General features: G+C 32.5%; 2 protein-coding genes across 3 annotated transcripts; one reads left to right on the top strand and one right to left on the bottom strand.

The window, feature by feature from the left end:
- Positions 1–751: 751 nt before the first annotated feature.
- Positions 752–7,672, top strand: LOC139523862 (alpha-L-fucosidase-like). Of its 2 annotated transcripts, XR_011664702.1 has the most exons (9): positions 767–1,304; positions 1,601–1,707; positions 2,034–2,164; positions 2,526–2,659; positions 3,913–4,010; positions 4,445–4,577; positions 4,903–5,073; positions 5,988–6,621; positions 6,709–7,672. XR_011664702.1 is itself a non-coding variant. In XM_071318211.1 (8 exons), the coding sequence occupies exons 1-8, from the start codon at positions 967–969 to the stop codon at positions 6,244–6,246; spliced, it is 1,371 nt and encodes a 456-aa protein (XP_071174312.1). In that variant the 5' UTR covers positions 752–966; the 3' UTR covers positions 6,247–7,672. The 2 variants fall into 2 exon arrangements, 1 of the variants encoding a protein (XP_071174312.1); XM_071318211.1 differs by having other exon boundaries at positions 752–1,304; positions 5,988–7,672.
- Positions 7,673–16,662: 8,990 nt separating this feature from the next.
- Positions 16,663–25,901, bottom strand: LOC139524013 (alpha-L-fucosidase-like). Its single transcript, XM_071318536.1, has 8 exons — positions 25,243–25,901; positions 24,526–24,632; positions 23,999–24,129; positions 22,884–23,020; positions 21,971–22,068; positions 20,314–20,446; positions 19,269–19,439; positions 16,663–18,300 (listed from the first exon to the last, which is right to left on the bottom strand). The coding sequence occupies exons 1-8, from the start codon at positions 25,578–25,580 to the stop codon at positions 18,042–18,044; spliced, it is 1,374 nt and encodes a 457-aa protein (XP_071174637.1). The 5' UTR covers positions 25,581–25,901; the 3' UTR covers positions 16,663–18,041.
- Positions 25,902–26,334: the final 433 nt, after the last annotated feature.

Genomic DNA, 26,334 nt, shown 5'->3' with positions numbered 1-26,334 from the left:
TTTATAATACTAGTATTGAGGGACCGCAAACATGTAAAGTTATAGAAGAATGCTAATATCAAGACAGGAAGAAATTTGAAAACAGAAGGAGTCGTGAAAGAAGCAGAGACAAGACTAATACACTGTATTATATTGTGTTACAGCAGTGGACAGACAAGGTTTTGGTTTGACATCAAAACCAAGATTGGACACAGCAGATAGAAAACAAAAGAGACCAGATATAGTACAGCAGGAGATACGATACATCAGAAAAAAGAAGAGATACAATTGAAGTTTGAAAAATTCGTAAAAAAATGGCTACAGAAGGGGTCATAAACCTTAACATGAATATAAAATCAAGTCAACTTACATGTGCTGAGTTGTTTCCATATAAAGAAAAAAAAACGTAGATCTATGAGATCGAGAAATAAGACTGAATCACCAAAAACAGTAAAAAAAAAAGTGATAATACAAAGGGTGACATGTCACACTATAAGTCAAAGAGAGATAGATTTTTTTTATATATTGTATATAAAAAATATCACGAAATTGAATACGAGCTGGTAAAAGATAGGAAAACCGGGTCTATTCCAATTATGCCTCAACATTTTTGGTATTAAAGTATTATTGAATGAGTGCATAGACAAACAAACAACAGTTTAGAATAAGACATTACTGAATGTTAAAAAACATGCAGATTTGTGTATTTGTCTAATTTCGGTGAGCTCGATGAGTGTGTGGTCTAAACGTCCGTTGTGGCATACTATTAATTATTTCTGTATGGTTTGTAGATAAAACGACAGGGATATTCAAAACATCTTTGTCACGAATATTTAGCATCGAATTGATAGCTCTGCTGTGTTAACATATATCACTTGTACAATATTTTGTCCATGATGACTCGGACTTGAAGCTTAACCTCTTGTCTGGATATATATTATACCTGAGTACATATCATGTGTTTTGTTTTCATCACGTGAAAACAAAATGGCCACTTACTTGGTTTGTTTTGTTTTGCTATTTTCGTTTGTTAATTCATTGAAATACGACCCAACATGGGAATCTTTAGATGCAAGACCACTTCCAGGATGGTATGATGATGCTAAGCTTGGTATATTTATTCACTGGGGTGTATTTTCTGTACCAGCCTTTTCATCTGAGTGGTTTTGGTGGCAATGGAAAGGCCAGCCAATGCCGGCTGTTTTGGATTACATGCAGAAAAACTACCGTCCAGATTTTACTTATGCAGATTTTGCAGCTATGTTCACAACTGAGTTTTTTGTTCCAGAGGAATGGGCTGAAATGTTTCAGGATTCTGGTGCAAAGTAAGAATTGTTCCTGTCCTAATGAAGAAAAGTGTGGAAATAAATTCTGTAATGTTTACAAATCATCATAAAAGACACATTTTTAATTAAAAGTCAACACTACACCTTAATACTGACAGTAGCAATCCCAGAGTGAGAGTCAGACACAGGGTTCTGCAGAACCCTTTACAATTTTTTTCAATATAAAACCAGTTGTTCAGCATTTTTGCTAAATATTTTTTCATTATCTTGCTACATTAATTTATCATACATGCTGATGTTGATTTTTTTAATCAGTTATTTTACTGCATTTATAGATATATTGTTTTGACAAGTAAACATCATGAAGGTTACACCAACTGGCCATCTAAGTATTCCTTTAACTGGAATTCTAATGCTACTGGTCCTAACAGAGATCTTGTTGGTAAGATTTTTTACTACTTTACTGCATGTTATATGAATAAAGGGAGATGTGGATAGAAGTCCACCTGAAAATATAGTCACATACATGTACCATGCATCTATTGATGAATAATTATTACACTCAGCTTCTGCGCTTTATACAAAATGTACTTCAGTCAACGCTTTTACACCCCAATGAAGTTACAAAAAGAGGCATTCAATTCTGAAATGAACTTTAAATGTAAATTATAAATATTTTTCATTACTTGGTACAATTAAGTTAAACACTTCATCTAATGTAACATAAATAATGTAAACATATTAGCTTTAAATTCTTATTGTTTACAGGTGAGTTAGCAGCTGCAGTGAGAGCTAAAACCCAGATGAAGTTTGGACTGTACCACTCTCTGTTTGAATGGTTTAATCCAAGATATTTGGATGACAAGGGCTCAGGATTTAAGAAACAAGATTTTGTCAGGGTAATGTTTTTACAAACTTATAAGTTATTTTGTTTTGTCAACTGGGATGTCTATATGTCAAGCAATTTTATTTACATTTATCAAAGATGCAGCCTTTGATGTTTAACTAATATATTTTTATATATTTTAACTGAAAGTTATCTGAAATTTACTATTATACATTACTTTTAACAGAGATTAAGCATCAGAATTCATGGATATGTATTCTGTAAACCAACTTACTTTTGTGGATAGTTTATAAAACGCTCAAGAAAATAAGCTGTTTTACAGTAAATAAATGTACATTTTTATCCTTCTTCTGATTATGAGTAAGGTATAGGTATCTGTAAAAGTAATCTTTAGATTATATTTACTTTTTCAGACTAAGACTATGCCTGAATTATATGAACTGGTGAATGCATACAAGCCAGAAGTTATATGGTCGGATGGAGACTGGGAGGCTGCTGATGCCTACTGGAATTCAACCAACTTCCTGGCTTGGCTTTATAATGAAAGGTCAGTATCAACTTCAGTTATAAGAGTAACTACAGAATGGAACGTTTTGACAGGTAAAGGGCTTTAATTTTTCACTATATTCAAGTTTTTAGTTATATTTCATATGCATTTCAAATTGCAAAAATAGCAACCTGCAGATTATATAAAAAGTAGCAGACTGAAACCTTAAATTTATAATGTTTGAAATCTGTGTACAAATTGACCACGATTTTGATGAACTTAAAACTTCTAAACATTTTCTTTTTTTTTTTTTTTTTTTATTCAACAACAGTATTGCTCGCTGTTAACAATTACTCCACTGACACAGCTATCTCGTGAAGGTCCCTGTTTCATTAGTACCAGAAGTTCAGGGATTCTTCAGGTAGATAAACTGCATATTGTTAGTCGTTTACAAAATATTATAAATATTACATCAATATAGATAAATAATGCTATTCTAATTAAATTAAAGTATTTATATTATCTAGTCTTATTTTCGGAAAATTTTCATAGTTCATCCGAGTTTGGGATGATTTCTATCAGTTTCCATGTGTTTCCCGATAACGATTTTTTCAATCAATATCGAAAAAGATTGTAATTATCTTTGATCTACATCATTATTCAGGTAAGACAGCTATAATTTGAAAGAATAATAGTCGTACGGTAATCAAAGAACAACTATGCTGTTCTTAAAATTTGTTTGGCAATGATTTTGACCATATCAAGCAAATTGTCAAGTGTGATGTATATTGAGTCTGAGATTGCCCCATGGTATCAATGTTTTCGTTTTTAAAGACGTTTTTGAGGCAAATTGAATTCTTAAATCTGCTGAGCAGAGATCTGGTGTCATTTAAAACAAGTCAAAATGTACATATCTTAATAATATGGCATATTAACATGTAGCATCAGTTAAAATTAAATTTTGGTTTCCCCATAAATGATATTTTTCTAACATTAATGTTTTTGTATATGAAACCTTTGGCCTTGTCAAAGTATTTCAGAGTGAGTTTATTGCGCCTATAGGAATATAAGATATTGTATCTGAAATTTGCCATCATTTATTCTCATAAATTGTTTTCACAAACATCAGATAAAGAAGATTACGGTAGTACTGGGTTTTTTCTAGATTTTTTTTATGTATTTCTCAAGTTCAGAACTAAAGTTAACACTTATAATAAATAAAAAAAATCACACCAGATTGGTAAGAGTTATTAATTATAAAGGTTCTCAGTAAGATTTATACAATATGTTAAATAATTTTCTCAATTTTGCAGTCCTGTGAAAGATACAGTAGTGACCAATGATAGATGGGGATCTGGGTGTTCCTGTAAACATGGAGGATTTTATACATGTTCTGATAGATATAATCCAGGTATTTACAATGTTATTTGCTTCTAACTTAATGCTTTTCATTACTTTTATTATACATAAGGGGTTATACTTTGACTCCTGAGGGTACTATGCAAGTCTTATCTAGTTTCTTTTCATTTTTGATGTACTGATTGTAACAGATACCCAGAGAGATATAATCATGTTTCCCTTTAATAACTATTAGAAGTTTATTTGGATTCTGATGGACAGGAAGCAAACAAGCTAAGTAAACTCACTTGAATTATTAAGTATGACAAAGCATTGAATTATTAAAATTGTTTATACAACAGGTGAAAAAGTAATAACATGTAATAAGGTTAAAGGTCAATATCAATCAAATCATGTATATTGTGTACGTAGTATGTCTTGAGAGAAATAGAATGTGAAAAATGAACAAATTTCCAAATTGAATATATATATATTTTTTGTTTTAAGGCAAGTTACAGAAACACAAATGGGAGAACGCTATGACAATAGACAAGTTTTCCTGGGGATACCGTAGAAACGCTAGGCTTGAAGACTACCTTACAATAGAGGATCTTCTAAAACAGTTTATTTCTACTGTCAGGTAATTAAGAAAGCACATGGCATTCCGAAATAAATGTTTTTATACTAAGTCCACTTTATCTCCTTGAAAATAAGTCATTAAGTGAGATGTAGGATCCTATAGTCTTTTGTGGGCTCTATAGAATAAGGAGATGTATGATTGTCAATGAAAAAATAACCAACAGAACCCTGCTTTGTCATGATTTACACATCAGAACCTTGATGGATTAAAAAAAAAAACAATTGTTCTTTTTTTTATTTGTTCATTAATTTGACTAACTTTATTTTTAACAAACAAGTATACATTTTGTAAACATGATGTATTTTTCAATATTTGCATTTAATAGTTGCGGAGGTAATATGCTGATGAATGTTGGTCCTACAAAATATGGAAAGATCAGTCCTATTTATGAAGAGAGACTACGTCAGATGGGACAATGGCTTCGTGTAAATGGAGATGGAATCTATGCAACTAGACCCTGGGTTCACCAGAATGACACTGTTGTTAAAAATGTGTGGTATGTAGAAATAGTTCACTGATGTACAACTAATAATTAAGATTTAATAAAAATATATTATATACAATTAAGAAATTGTTATATATATAGCTACAAGGGTTAAGACATAAATACAAAATATACAAAAGATGCAATAATAGTGATTAGGAAACAAGAGTAGTGCTCTTATATAAATCAGTCTCCCTAGTTTAATTTCAAACTAAGAACAAAAAAAATAAATTTGTTAAGTAATTATTTGTAAATAGATTTAACCTATAGACTGTTATATTTTGGTCAAAAGTCCCAAAATGCGAGACATAAGAATGAAAATCCCACAGCAGCTGCAGCATAAAATATTAGAGCTTCATACTTTAGAAGGTACAAACAAACGTGTATGCCCCACACCTTGTATAAAGATGCCTTATAGTAAAATGTTTTGCTGTCATATGACCATTGTTCCTGACCTAATCTTTTTAGTTCAGTGATTTCCTAGAAAAAGTGAATATTTTTTGTCATTTCAATGACTCGACTTGCTTTAATTTATGAATAAAAGGATAACTACTTATGTTTGATGTTTTGATCCTTGCCAGGTCTACATGTCTGTCAGACAGGGTTAATCTGACCACAATTTCATTTCATAGGTTAGTGATTAAGGTTAAAGTTTATCCAATCTTATTTAAAAAAAAAATTAGGCCATATGATTTATTTAAAAGTATCTGGGATGTTAATGGAAAATGCAGGTAATTTACTAGGTAGATTTTTTTGCTACTTACACTTTTGATCAAATAACCAAGTTGAAAAGAGTTACCTAGATTGATGGTAAGTATTTTTATGTATATCACATAGTATTTTAGACAATGTCTGACATCTTGTCTCATGGTTTTTGTTATCTTATAATTCTTGTAGTATATAATAGTGAATACATCTTTTTCTAGGTATACAATGAAGAAGGGAACTACAGAAAATGATGTGTATGCTATACTGCTGGAATGGCCAGACAGTAGCTTGGTAAAACTTGGAGCACCTATAACATCAAAGGACACAACCGTCACCATGTTGGGATATCCTGACAAAGTGACATGGACAGCTGGTGCTGGTGGGAAAGGAATCAATATACAGATACCACCATTGTCTGTGGAAACAATGCCATGTGAATGGGCTTGGACATTTAAAATGACAGGTTTACAGAATTAATCAGAATTGTGTTTCATTTTCCCCAGCAATATTGGTAAACTTCAAAATGGACAGAGGCCTGTAAAAATGTAAAAGAAAATTTTATGCAGGAATTCCTTTATGTGTAGTTAAAATTGAAATATATGTGGATGGTTTAAAATCTTGTAGGACGATATGTTTTCAATCGTGTAGAAAGATAATTATTTTATTGTTTACAATATGATATAAGCATTAATGTATGGATATAACACTCTTCCTGTTTTATACTTATGCTTTGAAGTCTATTGCTTATCTTCATAGTTCAAATAAGGGATTAAACCTTAAACCATGTCTAAAAATGTATCCTTTTCAGTTAATGAAAAATGTGTGATATGCCATTTCATATTATTGCAATTGGTTGGTTTTATTTAGATCTTAATAGAATTGTTTAATGTAATAATAATATCAAAAATGTGTGATATGCTGGAATTTAATATTATTTAGTGTCTTTTTTATGTGATTACATATCATGGGAATATTTGTTACTTGGTCAAAAAAATTGATACTAGACTGTATGTATGAATAGAGTGTGAAATTTGGTTTAACATTATTAATGCTCATAGTAATGTGGATACACATTTGTATTAAAAAGTGCAATATACAATGTTTATGAATATATGATATTTAGTGCTTTGAATTTTCCTACATAATTAACGCAGAAGAAATATATAAAAACAAAAGATATAAAAATTCATTTATTTCTGTGTGAATATAGAATATTTTGACTCTTAAAAGTCATCTGCCCAAAATCTTAATATTTCTTGATTTTTGGCATTGATGGAATGTGTAGCACAGCCTGATAGGTTTTAAGACTGAGAAAGAGATAAATGAAATAACTAGAACTATTATTTGTTGATGCAGCAGGATTTGTCATATAGATTTCTGATATTTTATATCACTAAAATGTTAAAATAAAACTCTCAACAAATTATGTCCAAAATATGTTGGTTGAAATAAATGGGAGATGTATCTGAAAATATGTATAAACAGTTGATAGGGATCTGATTCAGCTTGGTAGCTTAAGATTTTATTAATTGTTTAATTCCATTCATCTCGTAAACATTGGATTTTACAAATGACAAAAATGTAAGTAACATAGCACCCTACTGTGATAAAATATAACAATCAACAAATGAAAAGATTAGTATTGACCTTTTCAATTTTGCTAATCAATGTAAATTTGATGAAATTCTATGCCATTTTAGTATGCATTATAGGTTCAAAAAGAACATGACTATGGAGATGGTAGTTATAAAATCATAATCATAACCAATCTTGTGTAAATGCATGTGCATAATAATACATTCCAATCACATTTCTGTCGTTATATATTTTTCTATATACTACTTTACATTTTTGTATTTTATTGAAATCCTAATTTTTATTAAAATAAATGTTGACAACTTGAGATTTTTGTTTTTTTAGCAATTTAGTTTCAAATACCAAGTCATGAAATAAAAAAAAGTAAAAAATAAGATGCATGTTTGTTGTATGCAAACATGAACAATTTAGATGTTCAGAAAACCTGAACTTACTGTAAGAGGCTTAGACAAGTCTGTGTTATGAAAGTAACAATTCAGACACTTGATTTCTCTCAGCATAATTTTCCTTATGCAGTCATAGCATTATGCCATTAATGTTTGAAACAATAAGAATGTCCAACTGTTGTGTTTTCATAATTTTACACCATGTCAGTAAATGTCAATTATTACCGCAGTGTCTTGAACATTTTACAGTACAATGATGTCAGTTGAATAAAGGTGACAGATTCAAACACACAATTGACAGCAGTAGGTATAACAAACTCCAAACAGAAGTTTGGCAGTCCAAGAGGTTAAGCATCCTGTTTAATATTCATTGCATTGCAATTGCCAATCATGAATTTCCATATAAGTTACAAGTAGCAAGGCAAGGAACTTGATAAAACATATTACCATGTATCATGGACAGCTGGAGCTGGTGGGAAAAGGAATAAATATATAGATACCACCCTTGTCTGTGGAAACAATACCATATGAGTAAGGAATGGACTTTTAAGATGGCAGGTTTACAGAACTAATCAGGATTAGGCTTCTTTTTTCAAGCAATATTGGTAAACTCCAAAATAGTCCGAGACCTGTAAAAATATTTAAAAAGAAGTTTTTGTTGGAATTCCTATCTGGGTAGTGAAAAATAAGATACATGTGGATGTTTTCAAATCTTGTAGGAAGACAGAAACAAATGTTTTCAATCATGTAGAAAGATTTTTCTTTTATTGTCTGCAATGTGATACAAGCATTGATTTATGGATATTACGTTGTTCCTGTTTTATACTTCTGCCTTGAAGTCTATTGCTTATCTTCAAATTCAAATAAGGGATTAAAACATGTCGAAAATTTATCAAATAACAAGTCATGAAATAAGAAAAAGTAAAAAATAAGATGCATGTTTGTTGTATGCATACATGAACAATTTAGAAGTTCAGAAAACCTGAACTGTAAGAGACTTAGACAAGTCTGTGTTATGAAAGTAACAATTCAGACATTTGATTTCTCTCAGCATAATTTTCCTTATGCAGTCATAGCATTATGCCATTAATGTTTGAAACAATAAGAATGTCCAACTGTTGTGTTCTCATAATTTTACAGTACAATGATGTCAGTTGAATAAAGGTGACAGATTCAAACACACAATTGTCAGCAGTAGGAATAGCAAACTCCAAACAGAAATTTGGCAGTCCAAGAGGTTAAGCATCATGTTTAATATTCATTGCATTGCAATTGCCAATCATGATTTTCCAAAATAAGTTACATGTAGCAAGGCAAGGAACTAGACAAAACATAGTACCATGTATCATGTCAGAGGGACTTCAATTGCATTATGGATTTACAATGTCTAATTATTTATGACACTTTTAAAAATACTATGGGAAATAAAATAATCTATAATAGAAATCATGGAGCTTATTAATCTTTTTTTCTCGTATCTTGGCAGAAGGTGTATTTTAGATGGGTTTATACATCTGTAAGTTTTATTACCATAATGGAAGTATTTCTGGTCTCATTAGGTCCTATCTTTCTGAACTAATCCACGCAATACAGTGATTAGCAAAAATAAAAATAATGTGTAATGCTCAATTTTAGGCATTTTTCAATTTAGACTGAGTATAGCTGGCACGATGACACTGCATTAAATCGGTACGTCTACAGGACAACACACTCTCAAAATATGTTTTAGTCTTCTCTTACACCTTATCCGTTTTCAATATTTTCCTACAACGTACATGTGTTGTCCTTTCAAAAATCAATGACACAGTATTTTATTTTAACTTAAGAAAGAAGAATATGTTATTGCTGTATTTTTCACTTTAATTTCCTCTTCATCAGGTGTGTTCGTTTTTAAAAAGATCTTTAAACACGTTACTTCTAAAAGGAGGTTAGCAGTATCCTTTAACTTTTACTTTTCGCTATATAGCTGATGTTCTCTCACTGAATAATTCAAATTTGGTGACTATGTTGAATGCATCTATCCCATCGAACTTGAGATAAAGGATACAACACATATCTTGAATTGCATCTTAAATTGAAAAAGTCACAAATCGATTGAGAAAAACCAAATCCGGGCTACTAACTGAAACCGAATGAAACACATCAACTATATGAGGGAAACAATGGAACAACAGAAACACTAAAATGCAACAAAAACAAATCCCGAAATACATAGAAACGAAGAACTGCCGATAGAGATATCAGCTTCCCCAGTTGCGGATCCAGGGGAGGAAGGGGGGGGGGGGGGCTCCGGGGGTTGGACCCCCTTTTTTTGGACGATCACTGCATTTGAATGGGAGCATATAGTTGGAACCCCCTTTACTCTGGGTTGGGAACCCCCCTTTTAAAATGGCTGGATCCGCCACTGTTCCCAATTGTGAACTTTATATTTCTATGTAACAACATTCCGCCAGCCTTGTATACATATAGTATATATATCTCCCAGTTGATACGATATTCCAGAAATCGTATTTCCTACCATGATTTCCGTAATGGAGGGTTGCTTCTCACAAGGTAGCTATTAAACCAAGAGTTCCCAGTGTTGGAGTTGAAACCACCCCTTTGTAAATTTTAAGATAAAAATAAGCTACCTCATTTACTATTTGTTTTCATTTATAAGTATGAAGCAAATATATGCACAGAATTTTTTGGTTTATGCACAGTTGTGATTTAAAATAACCGGACATGGTTAGAAAATACTAATAATAACACAATTACATGCACATACCTATGATAATATAAACGTCACAAAAATACGTCAATTTTGTCACATAGATCCATTCATGTTACGCTTAATGTATATTTCGTTTGTGGTGTCCTGATGTGCTGTTGTAGATTCATGTAAGGTGTCCGTTGTTATTCTATATTTTACATGTAATATACTATGATATTATTTATTTATGGAATATGGCAGTATATATAACAGTCCATTTCTATTCTTGTCGGTGGTTGCTTTTGTCTGTTACTCTGTAGGTTTCCTCAAATGAGTGATGTGTTTTCTTCGGTTTTAGTTTGTTACCCATTTTTCCATCTGTTTAATCGAATTATGACTTCTGAACAGCGTTATACTACTTTTGCCTATTTTTAAGGACGCCATCGCAAGTTGGTTGACCATTATGGTATATCCGATTTACAGATAGTAACGGATATACTCTTATCCCCGGGGTTGTACTATCATAAGCAACATGACGGGTGCTACATGTGAAGCAGAATCTGCTTACCCTTCCGGGGCAGCTGAGCTCATACCAAGTTTTTGGCGGGATTCATGTTGCTTAGTCTGTAATTTTCTATGTAGTGTTTGGTGTACTATTGGTCGTTTGTTGGTCTTTTTTGTCGTGGCGTTGTCAGTTTATCTTCGATTTGTAAGTTTGAATGTCCCTTTCGTATCTTTTGCCTGGATTTTCCATCTATGACTGGTATATTTCTTCAGTGTCATTTTATCGACCTTCCCAGAAGCTACATAGGCAAAATATGCTCACGTGAATTTCACATGAATATCACATGAAATTCACATGAAAAATTTCACGTTAGATTCACCTCAAACGAGCTTATACATGAAACTCACGTGAAAATTTTCATGTGAATTTCACGTGAATTGAGATTCACATGTATAATTTTCATGTGAAAAATTTCACATGAATTTCACAAGACTTTTCAACAAAAAAATTGGTATTTATCATGATTTTACTTAAATTTGAAAATTTGGACGTTGTTTGAATTAATTTATTTAAAAAATTGTTAAAATTCATGTGAATTTCACGTGAACAAAATTCATGTGATTTTCATGTGAATTTTATGTGAATGTCACATAAAATTCATGTGAAACTCACATAAACAGATTTCGCGCGATTTCACGTATAAGTTAGTTTGAGGTGAAATTCATGCGAGATTCACATGAATTTAAAGTCGGGCGAAATTGATGTGAATGAAATTTGCCTGTGTTATCAACCAACTTTTAAAACCATTTACTGATAGTGCTATGAATTTCTACGATACTATTTTATTTTTTGTACTTTTGTTGCATTTATATTGAAAAAGTTTCTTGAGCAGTTATTTTGCTACATTTAAGACCCATTTAAATCCAGTTTCTTACTTTTTCCATTGGTTTGGGGTGCTTGAGCTTTTTGTTTTGACATTTGACATTGACAAAGTACTTTTCGTATTGAATCTTTCTAGGAGTTCCGTATTTTTGTTATTTCACTTTTTACTTTTTCTAGATAAACGGTTGAGTTTCTTTGATCTATTATTCAATAAAAATTTTGTACTATTAATCATAATTTTCAGTGTATATTTTAAACTTTCATTTCCGCAAATATTTAGTATTTCAAAATTTAGAAGTCGAAGCGAAACTGATTGAAATGTGGCGCTTAAATATAGTTTTGATAACATTTGTAGTACACAAATTTTTTTTAACAATATTAAGTTATCGAATTCAAAGTAATGATTTAGTATGCGTCATATCGAACTATTGTATCCAGTATAAACTACTGTGGATTCATTTTTATTCGTGGTATACCAATTTTCGTGGATTTCGTGGGTAACAGCGAACCACGAATTTAAGAATTCAACGAAGAATAATCCCGAGAAATGTGTATTGAGTCGGATGTTTATTTCCGGTTATGTTATGCAGTTCAATTATAGTGTTGACTAGCGATAAACATTGTAACATAACACGTGTTTTTTTTATTGAAAGAAAATACAAGTAATTTAATTAAATCTATAATAAATATATCTAATATCAGTGATAATTTACTTTTTAAAATTGATTAAAACTGTTCATGGAAAATAACTGCAAGTTGTTAATTACCGTGTCATAGTTTGGTTTACCAGTGATTAAACATCAATAGGATTAAGTACGGGGATATTGCCCGTAGGTAATATTGATTATGACAGAAACATTTATTTTCACACCTTATACTTATATCACTGTTTATTATATCGTGATTAGGGAAATGAGCTTTCAATCATAAAGTTTTGAATGCCTTATAGAATTCAGACAAGAATTTATAAATTGTAAAACAAACAAATAATTAGTTGTCTCTGTCCATTATTGTAATCGAAGTTATCAATGAACACTTTACCCTAGAATGACCAAGCGAGCTTTTTCAATGAATTTCTTCTTTTTTGTTTTGTTTTATTATTGATCAAACCAAGGAGGTTAAACGATCTCTTAAATCAAAAAGAAATCCACGAATTACGTATCTATTTTTTGTTGTTGTAATCAGCGATCCACGAATTTACGTATACCACGAAACGTCTTTTTTTCTCTATCCACGAAAATTGATACCCACGAAAATAAATGAATCCACAGTAGTAGTAAAAAACCCGAACGTAACACTGACATAGCCTTCTTGCCCAGTAACCTGTTATATTTTAAATGTCTGTTATATTCTGCGTTGATGCAACCTTTACATTTCTAAGTAGTAATATAACAACGATACCATGTTGAGTCGTCACTGCATTACGATGTCGTTAAAGTATTACGAAACATCACTGTATTCACACCTTTTATATCCATAAAAACTTAAAGGGAAAGATACAACAGTGAATGTAAGTAAAGGCAACAGTAGTATACCGCTGTTCGAATTTTATATATCGATTGAGAAAAAAAAACAAATCCGGGTTACAAACTAAAACTGTAAGGTCATGTTATTTCTTTGTTTTTAACCAGGTTTTGTCCACTTTTTTACATAAGGAAATGTCTATACCAAGTCAGGATATGACAGTTGTTTTCCATTAGTTTGATGTGTTTGAGCTTTTGACTTTGCCATGTGATAAGGTACCTTCCGATTTGAATTTTCCTTGGAGTTCGGTTTTTCATTATTTTTTTTAATAGAAATTGACTCAAATTGACGACTCGAAGTTTTTTGGAATTTGACTACTATAGATCATCTGGCCAATGCTTATAAGAAAAGGGCGGACAGAGATGATTTGTATTTCAATCAGATTATGATCTGAGATAAATGCGAGGTACAATGCTAACGACTTAAATCTTGTATTATAATTAAAACAAATGTCTTTTTTTTCAAATGAAAGTTTAAACTCGTATATGTTCCATCTGTGCTGCCTCAGAGGTTAAAAAATTTTGTTACAGCTAACTAGCCCAGGACTTATTGGCAGCAGGATTTTACTAGCCCTGTTGGGAGGACTGCTAGTCCATCAAAACTGACCTGCTAGCCCTAGTATCACTATGCCTTTAAAATCAAGAGTTTGTTGCATAATACAAAGTGGGTGTCCGTTGTTTTGAAGGAGACATTATACACTGTATTTAATAATTTTTGTTGATCTGTTATTTATTCTTTTGGTGCTTAACCTAACTTAGTTGTTCCCACATTCAAAGCAGACTTTTTATTGGCGTGCTTGGGGCAACTAACGGCAATATTCACAGAGCATTGTCTGTTTTTTTCATCAGCAACAGCCAACCTTGCCATGGGAATCATTGTGTCCCAGTTCTGCCAACTTTTCAGGAAGTGAATGCGTGATTTTGTGGCCAAATTGTAAAGATCAAAGGAAAATGCCACAAAATAAGCATGAACATGTGTGAGTCTCGCGCTAAAGACTTGACAGCCCTGCTGTCCTGGACACTATTATTTTTTTCCGCGGCTTTTCCCTATCGTATTTAGCATTTTTGGGGGATGAATTTTCAGCCTCGTTACTCCCTTCATCTACCGTTTTTCGTGTTGAAACTGACGAAGTTCCTGGGGTTCCCGTACTGAAATATTAAGAAATATTTTGTTGCATGGTTTCGTGCTCAAGAGCTGTGCAACAAGACAGGTCAATACCAATCAATACATCATACCCCCAAATACCGTTAATTGAAAATCTCGGTACGATAAGCAATGTACAATACCCCAAGCCATGGTATGAGAAATCGATATTTAAAGTACGAGAATTGCAATCAACACATGATACCAGGCCACCCAGACATGCCAGAGTTATTTCTTCCAGTTTTAAAATATGTACAACAGGACCTGTACAAACCAGTTCAAATTCTTGGAATCCTGGATGACTTAATTGAATCGAAATGGCTAACATAAAATAGTGATGAAAGGATTTTTCACTTTCTATTTTGGAAACGTCAATATATTTTGTTACTAGTCCGTCGGGCATATCGAATTACACATTTTAATTGCCCGAGGCGTAAATGATCTAGTCCCGGGCGTCGGGCTAGTGGATTTTTTAACCCCTGCTGCCTTTTCCTTTGTCAATCAACTATCACAACCTATTTACAGGAGCAAATCAATTGAAGTTATGTCTTAGAATTTACATAATCTTCAATTGTGTACTAGTATATCCTTTGTCCTAATATTTCCATATAGATAACTGATGCTATAAGCCATTGGCGCAAATAATTCAAAATAAATGCATTTTTTAAAAATTGAATTTGAAATTTTAGATAGAACCTGTTCCAATCATCTCTGTACACAATACATATTAAACAATCATTTCCAATCGGTACACTCATTGAAAAAGCTAAAGCACAGTAAATCATTTTGCATCAAATACTAACAGATTGTATACTCATTGTGAAGAAATAAAACACTTCATGATAAATGAGGCCAATTATAGAAGAGCCCAGGTACTCGGGACGTCAATTTTTGTTTGTGCTACCAAACCTAATATGGATCTTGCTTCAACTGAGAAGGTAAATGAAGGGTCGAAATGGCACTTACTTCTAATTTGTTTAAAACATTTGATATTAAAAGCATAAAATTGAATCTTTTTTGTTAATATATACACTGATTGTGCTTTTGAAACATTCATCAAAAGTAAAATTACAAAAATACTGAACTCCGAGGAAAATTCAATCGGAAAGTCCCTTATCATTGGCAAAATCAAACGACAAAACACATCAAACGAATGTACAACAACTATCATATTCCTGACCTGCTTCAGAATAACAATACAATCAGTAAAGTGGCAAAAATAGGCAAAATCCTATTTGAATTGAAAATGCTTAAAATAAACAAGAATGTGTCCCAAGTACACGGATGCCCCACTCGCACTATCATTTTCTATGTTCAGTGGACCGTGAAATGAGGGTCAAAACTTTAATTTGGAATTAAAATTAGGAAGATCATATCATAGGGAACATGTGTACTAAGTATCAAGTTGATTAGACTTCAACTTCTTCAAAAACTACCTTGACTAAAAACTTTAACCTGAGGCGAACGGACGCACAGACGAACGGACGCACAGACGAACGGACGCACAGACGAACGGAGGCACAGACCAGAAAACGTAATGCCCCTCTACTATCGTAGGTGGGGCATACAAAATGGAAAATACTCGCATAAAGAAATTCAGGCAGGATGTGCATTTTCGATTTTTCTATTCAATGAGCAACATGTACAGCACCCCTTCTTTTCAATGTTTTCTATTCAACGATCGTTTTGCGTACCAGCCATCCAATTCTTAGTCTCCATTATCATTGAAGAAATGTTCCAAATGCAAAACTGATGCATTTAAATTTTCAATTTGATATAATTCTCGAACAATAAGATGTGAAACAACATTAACTACAATAACAATTTTAAATTAACGGTACCCAAGGAATAGGTAATAGGTTTCTCTCTGCTGCACGGTGATAACGTCCTTTCTAATTCACTGTTCTTGGATTCAAAATCCTATAAGCGACCATTAAATCCAAAATTTAACTATACAAGAGTGCTTAAATATTGTACATTACAAGCAAACTGGTAAGTTTCTCCCATAATTTTCAGCCTTTCGAGGGTAAAAAAAACCCACGTAATCAGGTTGAGAATAAGGAGCTAATACACACCAAAATACTCAAGACATACCGTAATTATGATTGATTAACTAACACAGTACCTTTACTTACCAGTCTAGTGATCGGGACAAATTAACCAAAAAGTTTTTAAATTTTTATTAACAAAAACATATATACAAAATAATGAACATTAAATTTTCAAAACATCAAATTACCTAAGTAAAATAAACAAATTATAGGATGCAGGCAAGAATACATAACTAACAACAAATAACAAAATTTTACAACCTTTTACAGCCGGTTAAAGTATTGTCATGCGTATCGATATTAAACGTGGTTTTTAATCAACAGAGATTAATTGTTACCTTTAAGAAATGTACATTGAAATATATGACATAGATAATGAAACTCATCATCAATAGTATCCAAGTTTACAACCATCATAACGTGAAAATTATAATACTAAAAGAGTTTCCAATATATTGTCAATTGGTTCTTAGATATTTTCATTTTTTGTATTCAGGAGTATAATCAGACAATAATAGTTTAAGAAGTAGTATAAGATGTCAATAAAGAGTGCTAGGAATGCAGTCCATATTTTTTATCTGCCAAGTTAATCACATATTTTACTATTAAATATGTTCGTGATGTAGAAAGGTGAAAACAACTTGGAACTATCGCAAGCCATAAATTAAAAGAAACGATAAACGAAAAGACAAATGCTAGCTAAAACTTGACACTACATATAAACAAAAAATGGAACATAGTCCAAGAAAATAGGAAATGCATTTATAGAGTTGTATTTCCAGTTCCACTATAAAAACTAATTATGAAACTTGTGTAAAAATCTGGCAAGTCTTAGCCGTCGAAATGGCTTCATTGCATGGTGGGTTTAAAGACGTCACTTATCTAATTATATCACTGTGGATACAAAACACAAAGATAAACAGTTAGAAACAGAATTGTGGACAACAAAGTGTGTTTGTATCTAAGAATGGAATGTTGAGGTAAAGGGTGATTGAATGGATGTTTCCTTCAGAACTCCATTGAATGATATAGTAATACAGAAAATATATCGAAGAAATTATGGGATGCTCGTAAGTTTTTATTCATTGTAATTTTGTAGATCAATGTACTGCATATAGCTGGTTTTACTTTCAGCACGTTTCGTAATTCTTCACATATTGGTGTTCTTCTAGAAAAACAATACACATTTACAAATTGATATTTTTTCTCGCGTTTTAAATCCATTGCAAACCTGCAAAATTTTGGGATAATGTGATTGATCAGATGATGGTTTTATCTATTGATAAGAGCTCCTTCCCTGCTTTGCCACTAGCAAATACGTACAGAAATAGTGCTTGCCAGGACATATATCTGTCACATACCAGTTCTTCTTTCCTTTAAGACATTTTCAATAGTTGATATAATAATAAGTTGCATAGCTGGTTGATTCTTCAGTACAGAGACTGATGGTTACTGGAGACGGAGTCCTGTTAAATTATTTGTTAATAAAAGGACTAATTGTCTATAAAAGTCAATTTGAATATCCATGCCCACCGAGAAGGCAGTTTATTCCATGATATAATTGGCACATCTATATAAATTCCTTGATATTCAGCAGGAATCCAACTAAATTGTCCCTGATAACCAAGCATTGTTACTTGTGTGACTGGCGTTGCTAAAGGCTCAAATAAACTCAACACAGACTGTACTGGCCATGACAACACTATTGCATAAACAACAGTTCCTTCATTATCAGTTTTCCGCATTGTATACCTGTGAAAAATAATATCTATTGATTTGCAAAGTTACCTGCTTCGTGTAAGTTGACTGGTTTAATCATAATTGGATTAATTTTGTAAGGAACTTAAATGTCCTAAATGGGTACTAAAACATGCTTTAAAGAAAATCTGACTGGGAATAGAGAAAATATATCTTCTGTAACAAAGTTCGGAGAATATCGGAAAGGTCATATATTAATCTAGAATTTCCAGAATTTCGAGAATAGCTTTTGTCTAATTTTCTTGCCTACGTTTAATTCGAAAAATGTTCCCGAACGCATCAACTTCAACATTCGAAAATGTAGTTGAAATATAGTTATGTGTGAAGCTGAAATATGATGGCATAAATTATTTAGTTGAATGACATGAAATCCGATAACCGAGATTCATAATCAGTACTAAATGCTGAATTTAGTAATAAGCTATGGAACTACTGTCATTATTTTTAACTACTGTACTGAATTTTGAATTCAATCGGATATATATCATATCTTCAACACGTTGTTGTCTTAATTTTAATTTGATATTTTTTTATGATTTATAACTGATAATTCAATATAATCAAATATATTGACTGATTGGTAGAAGATGAGACGAGACGACTATCTATCAATATTTCATATATTTTCAAAGCGATCCGTAGTCACTCCGTCTAGTGTCAGGTATGCTGTCAACATGTATTTTGGTCCTCAATGCTCTTCAACTTCGTACTTTATTTGGCCTTTTTAACTTTTTTGGATTCGAGCGTCACTGATGGGTCTTTTGTAGACGAAACGCGCGTCTGACGTATATACAAAACTTAGTCCTGGTATCTATGATGAGTTTATTTAACCCACTTTTTTTACATATCGTGATATTCCAAAATAGATAACATCCAATTTTCACTTAATCCTAAATTACATAGTTTAAAATGAACAATGGATACGTATATTCATCATTGATAATGAACACGTTCTACCATACCAAATATCTTTGGTCAATCTATCATTCTGATGACTCCATGGTACAGTTCCATATACAGCTTCCTCATTAACTTTCAGCCAGCTACCAAACTGTCGAAGTCTTTCTTCAAATATTGGCATAATTATTCCATCTTTGGTTGGACCAATATTCATTAACATGTTACCACCACAACTAAAAATATATATGTCTTTTGATTTATCGGTTATATTTATTTCTCCAGGATACATTTGTGTGTTTGTTTGTCTTTATTCCTTTTCAGTATCTATCTTATTATATGTGTTACCTGTTTGCACTTGCACTTTGGAATAGTGCCTCTGTTCATCTGGGGGGGGGGGGGGGGGGGGTAATAAGCGTGTGTTTGTATTATCTCTTTTATCGTTAGGCGCAAATATAAAATTTCAGTCCTGGTATCTAGGTTTTAATTTCCTGAGGGTATCACCAGCCCAGTAGTCAGCACTTCTGTATTGACTTGAGTTATCATTGATATGTTCATAATTATAAATTAACTGTTTTCAAAGCATTGAATTTTTGAAATACTAAGGCTTTTCTACCTCAGAAAAATATTACCTAAGCTGTATTTGGCAAAATTTTTAGGAAATTTTGGTCCTCAATGCTCTTCAATTTTGTACTTTATTTGGCCATTTTTTACATTTTTTTTATTCGAGCGGAACTTATAAGTCTTTTGTAGACGAAACGCGTGTCTTGTGCACATATAGAATTGCCATCCTGGTATCTATGTTTATTTATAATGTTCCTCATTTTATGTTCTATGCTGTTTGATATATGGTATCTACATCAATGAGTATTTAAACCCTTCTCCACATCCTGCATATAAACACATTACCTTTGTTGCTGGTACTCTTAAAAAATATACTTTAAAAGACATGCACTTTTTTTTTATCATACATTTTGTTTTTAAAAAAAGAATTTAACAGCAAGATGATATAATAAAAGTTATAATCAAAGTGTAGTCTATAAAATGCAGTTGTCTATAATACTTTTTTGTAATTATTATTTGTAAAGGCCAGATTAGATTAATAATTACCTGATTGTCGATGCGAAAGTTGTAATAATCTCATGCACAGATAGGTAATCTTCAATATTTGCATTTCTACGATATCCCCATGACCTCTGATCTATTGTCATACAGTTCTCCCATTTATGCTTCTGCAATGTACCTGTAATTACATTGGGACAAACTAAGCTTTCAAAAATAAACAATATCTTCAAGGACGAAGAATAAAAGTGTGGAAAACTGATTTGCCGGACTGACGGATGGATAGACAGACAGACAGACGGACAGACAGACGGAGTGCAAACCTCAAGTCCACTTCGACTTCGTCGGTAGGGGACTACTTATGTTAGGTTAAATATTTGTTATAATGATGAGATGCGTTTACATGTTGAAGTATGCAGAAGAATGAATGTTTTTCTAAGTAGGTATATATAACTTTAAATCATATAACTTTAAATCTATATTCATAAGATGCACTCTTTTGTTGTTGTTTTTTAATTATTTGAAAGTTTAAATAGTTCGAAAAAAATGGCGACAGGTCAAGAATTCTTTGTTGACAGCTTTCAGATTTATACAGTTCGTGTTTAAGCATAAAAATGACACAAAATTAATGGAAAAGGGAAATTTCTTGTATATATACTGTTAAAAGAACTAGAGGCTCTAAAGAGCCTGTGTCGCTCATCTTGGTCTATGTGCATTTTAAACAAAGGATACAGATGGATTCATAACAAAATTGTTTTATGGTGATGGTGATATGGTTGTAGATCGTACTTTACTGAAATTCTTGCTGCTAACAATTTTCTCTATCTAAAATGAACTTGGCCCAGTAGTTACAGTGCAAAATATCTTGTAAAAATTTTCAAAATTTTTGAAAATTGTAAACAATTACTATAAAGGGCAATAACTCCTTAAGGTGATGTTGCTTATATTTTGGTCTAACTTTGCTGTACATTATTGCTGTTTGCAGTTTATCTCTATCTATAATCATATTCAAGATAATAACCAAAAGCTGCAAAATTTTCTTAAAATTACCAATTCAGGGACAGCAACCAAACAACAAGTTGTCCGATTCATCTGAAAAATTGCAGGGCATATAGATCTTAACCTGAAAAACAATTTTCCCCTGTCAGATTTGCTCTAAATGCTTTGGTCTCAGAGATATAAGTCAAAATCTACATTTTATCCCTATGTTCTACTTTTAGCCATGATGGCCATCTTGGTTGGTTGGCCGGGTCACCGGACACATTTTTTTAATATAGATACCCAATGATGATTGTGGACAAAGTTGGTTAAATTTTGCCCAGTAGTTTCAGAGGAGAAGATTTTTGTAAAAGTTAACGACGACGGACAACAGACGACGGACGACGGACGACAAGTGATGAAAATTTTACTATACATCTTTAATGCAGAAAAAAATACATATACTATATAAAATAAATCTCTTCATTATGGTACACACCTGGGTTATATCTGTCTGTGCATGTGTGGCATCCGCCATGTTTACAAAGGGGGTGGGGGTATGGTTGGGGCTGTTTCAAAGTGATGTGGATTCATATATATGGTTTATAGTTCACACCTAGGTTGTATCCGTCTGTGCAGGTGTGACATCCGCCATGTTTACAGGGGGGGGGTATGGTTGGGGCTGTTTCAAAGTGATGTGGATTAAAACATGATTTATAGTACACACCTGGATTGTATCTGTCTGTGCAGGTGTGATATCCGCCATGTTTACACAAACAAACATCACACCATCGGTCATTAGTTACAACTGTCTCTTTCACTGGACTGAAACAGTTTATTTTAAAAAAAAACATTGTTTTAAAATTAATCATGGGTTTTTTTACACATTTTTTCACCCTGCAAAAATGTATCCACTAAAACCAATTAAAGGAATAATAGCACGTTTAGTTAAGCGGGAGGTTTGGCTAGCCATAAAATAAAATTCAACCCAACAATTTTTCTTAATATGTCCTGAACCTAGTCAGGGATATGACCGTTGTTTTCAAATAGTTCTTTTCTATGTGTGTTTGTGTTTGTTTTTTGTTGCACTTCAGTGTTCATGTTGTTCCTTTGTTTTCCTCTTATAATTAATGAGCTTCCTCGGTTTTAGTTTGTAACCTATGATTTGTTTTCTTCACTCAATCGATTAATGACTTTTAAACTCCGGTATACTACTCTCGAAACTACTGTTGCCTTTATTTACTGATACACTTACTGTGTTATATGCTTAGTAGCTTTGAGTTTTCACATGTTAAATTACATGTTAACTTCAGTGATATGTCAAGTTAAAAAAATTGAACGCTGGACTATAATACAGATGAATAGGATCATCGTCCAAATCCAAATAAGCGTTACTTGATATATTTCAAGAAAAGGTTAGTTTTATTCCTTAAGAACTGTATGTCTAAATAAGACTCATCAGTTGCACTGCAAACAAAATAGAGTATCCTGTTTGAATGTGCAATTAATGAATATTACACAATAGAGAGGAAAGAAATATTTAACATTCATGCATGCATTTCAAATCGTAAAAATATAAACATAAGATCAGTAAAACCCCATTATTGATTACATTAACATATTTAGACTTTAGCTCTCACCTTTCGTTGTACAGCCATGTAAGAAATTCCCTTGATGTCCAATAGGATGCAGGCCCTTTTTTCTCACATAAATCAGACCAAAGCAACTCTGGTTTATATTTACTGACCAGTTCATAAAGCTCGGGCATGATCTTAAACTAAATTAAACAAATGAGAAAAATAAACTTCTGCACTAAAAGAAATGGATCATTATATGGCAGTTGCGGATCCAGAAATTTACATAAGTGGGGGCCCACTGACTGACCTAAGAGGGGGCCCGCTCCAGTCACGCTTCAATGATTCCCTATATAAGCAACCAAATTTTTTCCCAAAAGGGGGGGGGGGGGTGGCCTGCCCCCCTAAATCCGCCTCTGTATGGTCTTATATGGAACAGAATTTACATGATCCTAATGGGCAAATATGAAATTATTCGCTTCCATAGAAGCCGAGAAATGGTTGACGAAAATATTCCATGCACAATGTAATGAGTGTTGTAAAATTTCAGACTATATATATCAGCAAACAGGAAGTAGATGTAAAGCAGATGTAAGAATTGCTTACACGCTATAACTCAATCTTATCAAGCTCTAGACCAAATATAAATATCCGTCTACAATGAGTGTTGCAAAATTTCAAAGAATTGGCAAAGCAGGAAGTAGCTACACGGCATTTCTAAAAATTGTTACAACTCATCATTATAAAGCACCAGATCAAATATAAAAACGTTCCTTTTCATAGAAGCCAAGCAAACTTTGACGAAAGTGTACTGTTCAAAATATTTTGGACGGACAGTATATAAATAGCGGTTACTAGACTTGCTTTCATTGTCAGCTATAAAAGGTTCCAATGTGATTGTCTTTCGCCAAATAAAACTTGTTATAAATAATGAAGCATGTTGATAGAACCTGCACGTTTGTAAAAAAAAAATACCTATGTAAAATGAAGTATTTTGCTTTTTATGGAAATGTAAGAGGAAAATATATATGTGTAAGAAATGTCAGGTAGAGATTCATCTCATTGAGGTGGTACAGAGAGACAAACATTTTATTTGTATAACTTAACACATGAGTGTGTAGGTTACATGCTTAGTTTATAGCATCTTACCACACATAACTCTATAAGAATGAGAAAAATACCTTCACAAAATCGTTTGTTGTAAAATTGGCTTCCTTGTCACTGAGGTAAAGTGGATTAAACCATTCAGAAAGACAGTGGTATAATCCTAATTTCAAATTCGTTTTTTCTCGAATGGCACTTGAAAATTCGCCTGAAATGGAAACAATTCAATGCATAAATTGTCGTCTGGGTGTTGTTTTTTTTTTCAAGCTATAACCGGATTACATGTACAATAACTGATCAACAGTGCAAACAAATCTTACATTTTCCTGTTGTTGAATAGTTGTTTGTTTGTATGCATTTGTACGTTTAAATTGTTTTAAATTAGTGATTTCGGGACGTTTAAAAGCTGACCCTCCGGTATGGGCGTTGCTCATTGTTGAAGGCCGTACGTTGTTCTATAGCTGTTAATTTCTGTGTCAATTGGTCTCTTTAGTGTGAAGTGTTGTCTCATTGGCAATCATACCACATCTTCTTTTTTATATTAACATTGATTACTGCTTATTAACAATTGGTTTGTAATGGAGGAGCTTAAAAGTTCGCTTACCAACTAAATCTCTATTAGGACCCGTGGCATTGGAGTTCCAGTTAAAAGAATATTTTGATGGCCAGTTAGTAAAACCTTCGCAGTGTTTGCTGGTAAGGACAACATATCTGAAAAAATATACTAATAAATAAGTTCTTCCGTCATATATAATAACTAAAAATAAAAAATAAAAATAAACTGCATGATAAAAAGATGCTTAAAGCTAGCTTATTTAATTTAATTGTATTTTCGTATTTAATTTCATATTTTAATATGTGTTTATAGCGTCAAATGATCGTTATAACTTTAAAAGTACCCACAAGGAGTTGAGATATTGTAAAGTCTTGGTCAATAGTTATCAAAGGTACCAGGATTATAATTTAGTACGCCAGACGCTCGTTTCGTCTACATAAGACTCACCAGTGACGCTCATATCAAAATATTTATAAAGCCCAAGATTGAAAGAACGTACTATTATTAATTTATTTAAATTAATCCATTGAACCCACCTCTCTGAGTGTCCAATATAAAACAAATACAATTCATTTTGTCCATTCAGGACGATCGATAGATTGTTGATTGCTAAACGTCCAGTGGCAAATATTACATGCATAATCGGGCTACATGTCTTGTCATTAATATGAAGGGTAAGTATGGTTTAAGTTAACACTTGAAATTTAATAATGATATCATAATCATCTTGTTTTGGTTTTTTTAATTTGTCATGGGCTGACTTACCGTGCGCCCGAGGCCTGTAAAATATCCGCCCACTCCCGTGGGTTGAAAAACTCCACAGTAAACTGTGAAGCAAAGTCAGCATATGTAAAATCCGGTGAATAATTCTTGTCCATATAAGATACCACATCTGGTATTTTCTGCAGTTTCCAATAATTCCAAAACCATTCCGAATGAAAACTTGGAACTGAAAATACACCCCAATGGATAAATATACCAAATTTAGCTTCATCGTACCATGGCGGTAAAGGTCTAGAATCTAAAGATTTCCAGTTCGGTGTGTATTTTGCAGAATAAGCTTGTATACAAAATATGTAAATTGCCAATTGTTTTAACGACATCCCTGAGAATATGTAAAGATGATCACGATCCGTTTATTTGTAAACAGCATTAACCATCTTTAAGTCTATAAATAGCATTACCGATACACACGTATAAATTACATGTAACAATCCAATAAAACTTCACATGAATATTTCGTTGTAATTCTACACTAAAATGCACACAGTCATAACAATAAAATTGTTTGATAAATAACGTATAAATCAAGCTCGAGAAATCAAGTAAAGCTTTACATATTGTGATCTTTAAAACTTTACTCGACTAAACATTGCTAAATGTATAATTTTATTGTCAAATCGAAAGTTGCTTTATGTATTTACAAATAATATATTGTACATGTCGTGTCAACAGTAATAAGGTATTCTGAACATTTCAGGCATTTGCTATTCCGGGATGGGATAGTCTGGCTTTTGCCTAGTCCAAATAATTATGACGTCTGGCAAGGCTATTTTAATTTTTTTCTGGGACGCCTTCCCAGAAAAAAAAATAGCCTTGCCAGACGTCATAATTATTTGGACTAGCTTTTGTCTAGAAATATAAACCGGAGGGGAAGTAATTAAGCCTGCCATAAACAACTTGCCAAAGGTTCTTCACAACAAAATGCTGGACGATACATATTTATAAGATATTAAATTTGATATCCCTATATATTACGAGTATATATACCTATACAGGGATAGAAGATCTTTTCATGGATAGAAAACAAGTACCCGTGCCCGTGGGTTGTCTTTGTGTCTCACTCTGACAATATTT

This window comes from Mytilus edulis, chromosome 1 (genome assembly GCF_963676685.1).
Source record: "Mytilus edulis chromosome 1, xbMytEdul2.2, whole genome shotgun sequence".
Taxonomy (NCBI): Eukaryota; Metazoa; Mollusca; class Bivalvia; order Mytilida; family Mytilidae; genus Mytilus; species Mytilus edulis.
This window is presented reverse-complemented; position numbering and strand designations above follow the sequence as displayed.